At 45.4% G+C, this 10,253-nt stretch overlaps 1 protein-coding gene across 2 annotated transcripts in view; it reads left to right on the top strand.

Moving 5' to 3' along the window:
* The first annotated feature begins 217 nt into the window (after nucleotides 1-217).
* Shc4 (SHC adaptor protein 4) overlaps nucleotides 218-10,253 on the top strand; it is a 123,944-nt gene continuing 113,908 nt past the window's right edge. Inside the window, exon 1 of one of the 2 annotated variants that reach the window (XM_074065907.1) lies at nucleotides 218-1,643. In XM_074065907.1, coding sequence (XP_073922008.1) covers nucleotides 1,056-1,643 — 588 coding nt within the window. In that variant the 5' untranslated portion in view covers nucleotides 218-1,055. The remainder of the gene's footprint in view (nucleotides 1,644-10,253) is intronic. The other variant, XM_020160548.2, reaches the window with a different exon arrangement.

The following is a 10,253-nucleotide window of genomic DNA, read 5'->3' as shown; positions in this document are numbered from 1 at the left end:
CCATTCATCAGATATCACAAAATAAATTCCTGTCATCCTCTCCTTCCAGCCTTATTTCTCCTGGCTACTAGCTTAGTGTATTTATGGTGCATGAGTCATCAAGCTGCTGCCTGATTGGATAAAAACCAAGCACCCACCCCCCCCCCAGACCGTCAGTCAATTACAGCTATTCTCAGCTTCATTCACAGATTTATTAGCTTGCACACACGGAGAGAAATCATTCGGCAAAGTTCATTCATAAAAATTTCAACACTCTGCGTATCATTCTGCACATCTCAGCCTTCTGCTGCGAATGGGGCTCCTGAAAATAGCTCCCAGAGGAATCCAGGAGGGAGGGACGCTTTGAGGCTGGGAGGGAATCCGAGGGACACCAAGGGATGGAAGGATCGCAAGTCACAGAAACAATGCGGAGCAGCGCCTGCCACTAGGACTCCTGGCATGTGGTTCAGAACGGGATGCAACACAAGATCTTCCAAAAGAGGGCAGCCATCAGAGCCAACCAGACAGAAGGGCCTTTGACTCATGTATACACTGTAATTTTTTTCCCTTTTAAAATGAACAATCATTGGAACAAATAAAGGGTTAATAGGCCAGTCGTTGCCCCGCCCCGTGGGAGCAGGTTTGAAAGTTCCTGTGTGCAGAAGGGGAGGCTAGGGGTGGGGAGGGGGGCGCTAGATATTTCTGCCAGGCTCCTGAGAGGCTGGAGATGCGGCGGGACCCGCCGGCGGGTGCTCCGCTGGGTTCTCTGCGGAGGAGTTGGCGGTGAGCGATCCCCACCGCCCCAGAGTCCGGGCTCAGCTTCCCCAGCAGGGACGCCAAGGCGACAACACTAGGTGCCAGCTGCCTGGGCCAGGGAGGGACTGAAATCAGAGCCGGGGAGGCATCTCCCTGGTCTGTCACCCTTCAGCGGCCCGGGAACCCCAGTCCTGTGAGGACCAGAGCAGAATTGGCGAGGTGGCTGCAGCGTGTTGCACGGGGCATTTGATGTCCGCCTGGGTTATCTAGCAAACAAGGCGATTTATGCAACAGTATCCTGTTTCAGCACTGCCAAGGCTATGCGAGAACGCGGCCAGGACAGCCTGGCAGGAGTCGTGCTGTATGTAGGACTCTTTGGGCACCCCGGGATGCTGCACAGGGCCAAGTACAGCCGCTTTCGGAATGAGTCCATCACGTCCTTGGACGAAGGCAGCCCTGGAGGAGGCTCGGTCGGGAACAAGGGCTCGCCGCAGCCTCCCTACCCCGCCCTGGCAGCTCACCTGCCGGCCGAAGATGCCACCTTGCCGACCCAGGAGAGCCCCACCCCACTGTGCACCTTGATCCCACGCATGGCCAGCATGAAGCTGGCCAACCCGGCCACTTTGCTGAGTCTGAAAAACTTTTGCTTGGGTGCCAAAGAGGTTCCCCGGCTGAAGCTCCAGGAGAGCCAGGACCCGGCTTCCAGCAAACCCGCTTCTCCTGAAACCAGTCAAAGTAGGACCGGGTCTGAAACTACACTGCAACCGGACCTGATGGGGCCCAGGGCGACCCCATTACCTCCTGATGCTTGCCCACTTCCGGGCCCTGGAGAGCCAAACCCCAGGAGCAGGGAGGACAGGCACTTCCTGCAGTGCCTGTTGGGGACCGGTATGAACTACCGCGTGAGGGTAAGTTCTTTCTTCTCTCTGCACCCCTGACAACTCCTGGGCTGTTAAAGGAGCAACTTGTCTCTGACAACTTGTCAAGCTGCTCTCTGCAGCTGTACCCTGACCAGCTCCTAGGTTTGAACAAGACATTGTGCAGTTGGACCATAGGAGGGGGAAACTGACTTTACACATTTCCCTACTGTTCTCAGGCATGTACCAGAATCAGACAACCTTTGGTTCAAAGGCATGAACTGGTGTTATCTTGTAAATAGTTGCTGGTGTAGGGACAACTTCTGATACATGCAGCTGAGATGGCAGCTTCTTGTCCTCACTGAAGCTAGCTTTGCGGCCAAGCAGAGTGAAGGATTTCAAATTGAAAAATGATTGAGACCTGTTAGGTTACACTGGGATGAATGCAGTAGAATTCTGTGCTAGGGGAATACATGGTGTCTAAGGGGATTGGATTAGCTTTAATTTTTTAAATCAAGCATTGAACAAACACTTCTCAAAACATGGCTGAGTCTCTAACCTTGAGCCCAATAGGAGCTACTCTTAGCACTTCACTATGCTGCAGCAAGTAGGCCTTCTCCCTGGGCTACGTGCAAATCAAGGTCCTTATTGGCCAGGCATCTGTCCTTGCCCAGTAGAGATCTGGGTAAACCAAGGTTTGGTCCCTGACCTTTCAGAGCTCAAGGAACACATGTATAACAACAATAAATTTAGCAATTGGTGCCTAATGTGAGAATGTGGGAAGGGCTCAGAAAAGGGGGAAAGGTGGCTGTGATCTATGATTCACTCATATGCAAACCTTCAGGAGAAGGTGCATCTTGGAAGATATTATCAGATCTAGATGGCAGAAAAGAATTTCCGAGCGAGGGCAAGAATAGGATCGAAGCCACTGTGGTGGCTGTTGGGGAAAGGGAGCATACACAGGTAGGGCTCCATCAAAGAGAAAGGAAGATGTTAGTGAGTAGGAGAATAGTGAGTGAGAACAAGAACACTCATACAAGTACAAATTAAATAAAGACAAATGCAGACCATGGGTAGTTCAGGGAGGACGAGGCCGTTGTTGAAAGCTTCTCAGTGCCAAATGAGGAGATTGTTAGCACTCTGATGGTGGGCAAGAACCCTCTTAGGTTTGTAGGCAAATCATGGCTTAGTGAAAGTAGTTTTTTAAAAGATCAGAATATCGACTTCTTTGACATGGATTGAAGCAAGGGAACATGAGGGACTACAGTGAGAAATTGTTGTTTCCGTATGTTGTGGGTGATGGTTGATGAGGGCTGTGAAGAATGAAGAATAACTTCCAAATTTAAGTCTTGGGATGCCATTAGTGATGCCAGTGATAGAAGTGGAGTGAATGAAGAAGTAGGGGGGGCTCTTGACATATTAAATTAATGCTATCTACTGGTGCTGGTTTGTAAGTAGGTAGTCATACAAGATTAGCACTCAGGCAAGAAGTCATATTCAAAGGTACAAACTTGAGAGCTAGTACATCACAGACAGACAACTGGAGTCCCAAGGAAGGCCAAAAATGAATGCTGGAAAGGTCACAGAGGGCACAGGCTTGGGGCAGACTTGGCAAATGGCTACCTACAACCTCTGGGGAAGATAAACATATGAAGAGCTCAGTTCTTGCCCTCCCTGACAGTGAGTGGCTCATAATGGAAATGGGTACTTGTGTCCACTGAAAGTTCATGGGTGCTTCAGTATGGGTCAGGCCCTTGTTGTCTGGAGTGACTCTCCAAGCCTGTGCTCTCTGCACCGGTCTTTATATCACCTCCAGGTCCTCTGCTTTCTGCCTTTACTTCCCTCTTGTGCTTCCTGCCACCTCCCCACGCCCTCATACCTGTACAATGTTTAAGTAAAGCGTGCCGGTGTGATCTCCATTTTCCCTGGGAAGTGTTGTTGCTGGAATTTGGGGTTTTTAATGGGGACACCAGCTGTCTGTTCATAGTGATGATAACTGACCCTAGGAAAAGTGCTGACTCCATAACCCAGATAAATACATGGTGTTGTCAATAGTTGGGACACATGACTCCAGTTAACTACCTCTCTTACAGAGTCAAAATACGCAGAAGAGCTTACTTTCTTAATTTTTATAGGCTATTTGTCAATTTATCAAGCTCAGTACCTTCATGGGGAAAGTGAACTCCAAAGAAATAATTTTTTAAAGGCCACACATCTGAGTCAAGAGCAGAGTGAGCTCTAGAATCCAAGTCTCCTGCATACCAGTCTTAGCTCTCTTTGCCACAGAGTCCCCATCCTGGCTGACATTCTGTTCCTGAGAATTCTTTTGAGATGTGAACCAATTTTTAAAAAATGAGATGCTAACCTATTAATTTACAGTGAAAAATATATCACACCAAGTGAACTGCAATTACAATTCCTATATTCCCATCTGTAGGGAATTTAAAACAAAGCTTGCTTGGGGATGATGAATTCAGATCAGAGAAGTCAGAGTGATAATCTGAATGGCTAGTGAACACAGGGCTAGTGGGCTTAGGAAGAAAGTTGTAGGCAAAAGATGGCCCCATGTTCTACCTCATTATCTGTATCACGTGACTGCTCCCTCTACTCCCAGATTTATTTGCTAACTCATTTACTCATTTATTCAACATATATGTATTGTGAACCAACTATGTGGCAGGAACTGTTCTAGGCACTGAGCATCAGTGAACGAAATAGACCAAGTCTGAGTCCTCATAGAACTTTCATTCTGGTTAGTGCTAATAGGCCATACACAAGTCAGTATAATATTTCAGATGGAAGTAAGTACTATGGAGAGCAATACAACAGGGTAAGTGGAAAAGCCAGGCTGCCAGGTTGTGTGGTACATGGTTCTAATCCCAGCCACAGGAAAGGTATAGGTAGGAGGATTGTGGTTTAAGGCTGGCTCTGGGTAAAAAAGTGGAACCCTATCTAAAAAGTAACTAACCCTCCACCAAAAAAAGAGGAAGAGGAGTCAAGGGGTCTGTGACTCAAGGCGTACAGTGTCTGCCTTGTAAGCCTGAGACCCTGAGTTCAAACTCCTATAAAAAAAAAAAGGTCAATAGATTGGGTAGAGATGGAAGGCATTCCTTTTGGGTAAATAACTAGCATTGTCACAGCTTGCCTTTGTTTTCTTGAATCTTTATTGTGGTGAAAACTGTATTTTCCATCTACCCTATGTTAGAATTGACTTTTGGTTAAATAACTTTTTTTTAAAAAATGGCTGTTCTTTTGGTCTTAAAACTAAGTAATAATGTTGAAAACACTCTATGGATCCTAAGCACCTATTTTTGAGTAACTTTCACTTAAACTCTGACTTTGAACCTCCTGAAGGTCTCTCCGGGAAGGTGGCCCAGCAACCATTCTTTGACAGATACCAAGCCAGGAATGGGACAGCCAGGCTCCAGTCTGGGCAAAGTAGTCAAGTGAGTGCAGTCCCTTAAGTGTTATCAAATGAAGACTTTTGTTCCCACTGTAAGAGTAAGTCTTGTTTCTCTATGAGGCCTTCCCAAGGCACTTCATCCATCAACAAACACTCATATAAAGGTCTCTCAGGTGCCAACATAATCTGTGGTGAGTGTAGAAATACACAATGTGCACAGGGCTCTCATTTCTAAAGTGAGATTCTTGTCCTGCATGTGCTTGAAAGGTTCTCCCAGCACCAGCATTTAATAACTCCAGGGCTCCTTTCTCTCCATGGGAGGTACTTAAAAGTGTTTTTTTTCCCCACCATACCCCAACTCCTAACTTGGTTCAAAGACTAAATAAAACCAAAGCAAAGAAACCAATCCTGAAAGCTTCACCAGGTACCACCACAGTAGTCCTTACAACAGGGACTGTGTTCTTCAGGTAAGGACACTGAGACCCCAAGAGTTTGTGACATGCTATACAATTGACAACTAGTAAGAAAACTGTGGGCTCCCATCTAGGTGTGTCTCATGCCATCGTTCCTCTTCTGTTTACCCTCTCACCTATCTCCAAGGGAGCAGACAGTCTTAGAAGTTTGAGAATGGAGTAGTGCAGATGAAGGACCACACTGGGCAGGAGAACCTTATTCTGGGACCAGCCCATAGACCTTGCTTGCCTGGTTGCACTAATCTGCATAATTTTAGTCCCCCTCACTTCAGCCCAGTTTAGCCCTACCATCTCCCCAGACTGTATTGGTTTCACAGAGCTGCTGTAGCAAGTACCATAATCTGGGTGGTTCACAATAACAGAAATGTATCCTCTCATAGTTTGACAAGAAGTCCAAAGTGAAGGAATTGACAGGACCATGCTCTCTGAAGGCTCTAGGGGAGGAACCTTCCTTGCCTCTAGTGGATTATGGTGGTCACCAACGATTCTTGGTGTTTTGTAGCGTGTAGATGCTTCATTGCAATCTTTGTCTCTTCACATGGCATCTGCCTGTGTGTCCATGGCCAAATTTCTCCTTTATTAGAACACCAGTCATTGGGTTTTGGGTTCACTCTAATCCAGTATGATCTCATCTTAATTTGATTACATTTGTAAAGTCTTATTTCTAAATAAGGCACATTCATAGATTCTGGGGGCTAAGACCTGAACATATTTATCTGGTATTTTTAATTCAAACCATAACAGTCCCAAAACCACTATTGTAATTCATATAGGTGTTCTTGGGTTCATCAGTTTTTCATGCAAATACAAATTTGTGTTAAGGGATTTTCTTTCCTTCTTTTGTAAATATAACATTTTCTCCTGTTTAATGTTATATCTTGGTACTGAGCCAATACACTGCTATTGTCAACCTCTGTGGCTTAGACCAGATGAAGTGCACAATACTCAAATGTGTCTACCTCAAGTGTCTTTTGCATAGGGGAGTGCAGGTCTAGAAGTTAGAAGGCCTGGGTTAAAGTAATGACTGTGACACTGACCAGTAGTGTGACCTTGGGTGAGCCACTTCACCTGTCTGGGCTTCATTTTCTCATACTTTAAAAGAATTTTGAACAAGATTCTTTCCAGGTTTTCTTTTCCACATATCTAAAATCTCTTACCGTTAGGTTCTCTTCTACTTAGAAAGAGAACCTACTTAGGAAGAAATCATTTTCAGCATGTTCTTGTTAACAGAGAGGACAAAGAATGTCTTCCAGGGAAGCATTAGCTTCTCCCTTGGCACTTTCTTATAGTCACTGAGCTGGCTCCATTATTAAGGTCATGCACAGAGGTGGTAAATTTTAGAGAGGCATCAGTTTGTGTAACAGCTTCCAAGTATAGCCTTCAGGGAAGTGTGGAGGGAGGCTAGTCCAGGGGTACACCAGTGTTGGCAGATATCAGCCATGGTGTCTGGGCTTCTGGGAACTTGTCATTGCTCATGTGCCCTAGCAAGCAGGGACAACTGGGCTTTGGTGTCCACCATGAGTACTGAGACAGTTAACTCTTTCTCTACTCTGGACAAAAGTACTAAGAGAAAGAGGCCCTGTCACAGATGGACAGTGTGGTAACTCTAACCTTCAAAGAAGGAGGTTTGCAAATCCAGGAATCCCCTAGAGAGACAGTCTCATAATACACAATAAAGACAGACCTGGGTGGTGTGCTCAGATTCCCACAGCTAAGGGAGATGGCTTTCCGATTCTGCTACTTTCCCTCTTTTCTAAGTTACCAGTGATTAAGAGGAAGGTAAGACAGGTGGGAGGAAATAATGCCAGCTAAAACTGACAATGTGCCTTGAGGGTGTCATCTTCTTCTTCCTGTTTCTTTCCTGGAGTAAGTACATGTGAAGTAGATTCTACTAGAACTTGTGAAAATCCTGGCAGGTTTACCCTGTTCTGCCATTCTTTTTAGACATTCACATATTCCTTAATCTGTCTAGTCCTCCCACACCCCTGGACACTTGGAGCACAAAAGGGTCTCACATCAGTGAGTCCAAACTCATTTTGCAGTTGAGAAAAGTGAGGCTCTGAGATGTGAAGAGACTTGCCCTTTTATCTTGTGTATCTTTTCTCATTTCCTGTATGGTGTACTTTTCTAAATGGCTTTCTACTTGGTCAAAATGCTTGGTGTGCTGTTAAAAGGCCACAATGAAAACTTTTTTCTAATAGGAAAATTGCCTTTAAGTTGTAGTGAGATGTAAAAAAGAACATGAGAGTGGCAGGGAGTTTGCATAAGTCTATTTCCCATTGCTGTTAAAAAAAAAAAACATGATGCTGGATAATGTATAAATAACTCACAGTTTTGGATGTTGAGAGTCCAAGATTGGACATCCCCATCTGCTTGGTTTCTGGTGAGGCCCCCTTGGCTGCATCGTAACATGGCAGAAGGAGTACAAGTGAGAGAGAGATACCATGGAGAGACAGGAAGCCAGAGAGATTTGGGGTTCAGGCTCTCTTCTGTAGCAACTCATTCATTTCTGTTTTCTGTACTGGGGTTTGAACTCAGGGCCTCATGCTTGCTAGGCAGGTACTTTACCACTTGAGCCACTCCATCAGCCCAGCAACTCCCTCTTGTGGGAACTAACTGGGGTCCCATGAGTACTACATGAATTTTTTCCAAGGGCATGACCTCACTGACCTAATTACCACCTACTAGACCCCATTTCTTAAAGGTTCCACTACCTTCCAACACTACCACACTGGAAAAAAGTTTCCAACACATGAACTTTGTGGGATACACTCAAACCATAGCAGAGCCCAGAGAGCATCAGCTTTGGCAATTTCACTTTTGTTTAAGGAGGTCCCTGGAGTAGCCTGTTGGTACAACATGCATGGACTGTCCCCATTCCATTCCTCCTTTATAACCTTTTGGGGTCATTTCCCCAACATGGCTTCTTCTCACTTCCACTTTCATATTACTCTAAAGTCAAAACCATATCACACATGGATGGACTGAACTAACTGTGGTTCCCAATATGAAGTTCTAACACCAGCAGACTGATCTAAGGGACACACCGAGCTCTTGAGTCAAGGCTGCTTGCTCTACACACCCACCAACCAAGTTTCACTCACTCATATCAGCTGTCTGCCCCTCAAGGTGGCGAGGTTCACACACTCCCCTATAGCAAGAGAGTGCAAAGAAGTTGTTTTTCATTTTCCAATTCAGAGCACCTAGTAAGAAGCTGAGAATGTCTTCTGCTTGGGTGAAACATAGGAGGTCTTCTTTCCTTTATACGAAGGGACAAAAGTACTGGGGCTTGGGTGAGACCCAAGAGAGGGATTCTGCCTCCTCAGAGAATGGAGTTCTCCCATCCTAACAATGTTGCAGCATTTTTCAGAGTAGCAGAATGCCAAGACTCAGTCCAGTCTGTTCACATTTCATGATGAAGTTGTGGGTCAAAAGTCAGTTTGTTCATCAGTTCTTTGGGACAATGAAATGTTAAAACTTGATAAGCTTTCTCGTATGGTTAGGGAGAGGATGACGAGAAAATATATGCAGCCAGGCACGGTGGCTCATGCTTGTAATCCTAGCAACTCAAGAGGCAGAGATTAGGATGATCTTAGTTCAAGGACAGCCTAGGCAAAAAAGTTCACCAGAACCGCATGTACACCAAAAAAAAAAAAAGTTCAGCACGGTGGCATGTCTGTCATGCTGTCGACATCCCAGCTACTCAGGAAGCAAAATTAGGAGGATTATGCTCTGATCCAGCCCAGGCCCAAACAAGAGACTCTTTGAAATTATTTGAAAAATAACGAAAGCAAAAGGAGTTGGAGGTATGGTTCATGTTGTAGAGCACCTGCCTTGCAAATGCAAGGCCCGGGGTTCAAACCCTCGTATTGCAAAATAATAATGATGATTATAATAATAAAATAAAATAAATTACATGCAAAGAATTTTACACAGAGGTCCCAAGTGAAAAGCAGGAGAATGGATACTCAAATATCTAGTTGTATCTTTGAGCAAAAAAAAAAAAAAAATTGTAATACACCAAATTTGACCTTGGCATTTCCCTGTGTCCCTTTGGCATACATTCTCCTGGCTAGCAGTGCTACAGTGGTAGAACTTTCTTCCCTAAGCCTTTCCTGTGGGGCTTGCCAAGGAATTCCTGGCGTCCTCTCTAGAGTGGACCACATCATCCACTGGGCAGCTCTTCTGTTCCCTCAGCACAGCAGAGTGAAAGCCTTTGGCATTTTGAAAAATGTTTTTTACTTGCCTGACTCTTCATTGCAGTATTTCCCAAAAATTTGCCGAGAAATACCCCTATCGGTTAGAAATGCTCGTTAAAGACCGGGTGTGTGACTTATGCCGCTAAACTAAGCTAGTCAGGAGGCGGAGGGAGGAGAATTGTGGTTGAAGGTCAGTTCAGACCAAGTTAGCAGGTGACCCTATCTGAAAAACAAACTGAAAGTGAAAGGACAGGGGATGGCTCAAATTAGCACAAGATCCCAGAACTGCAACAATAGCAAAAAAAAAAAAAAAAGCTTGTTAAAGATGTAGATTCGTAGCCTCCTTACTGGACTTACCGTTACCGGACCAGGATAACTGAAGCTGGGGCCCAGAAAGAAACTCGCATTTTTGGCAAGCTCTTCATGTGACTCTGATCCACAGAAAATTTGGGAACCTTCTGCATCCGGTGAGAGCAGTGGCTCACAACCAGGATGTGTGTGTGCATGCTTTTGCCACTCAGAGGACATTTGATCATAATGCTGGAGCCATTTTGGTTGTCATTACTGGGAGGGGAGGGGTGTGCTG

Source organism: Castor canadensis, chromosome 2 (genome assembly GCF_047511655.1).
Source record: "Castor canadensis chromosome 2, mCasCan1.hap1v2, whole genome shotgun sequence".
Lineage (NCBI taxonomy): Eukaryota > Metazoa > Chordata > Mammalia > Rodentia > Castoridae > Castor > Castor canadensis.
Note: the sequence above shows the minus strand (reverse complement) of the source record. Positions and strands in the feature narration are given on the sequence as shown.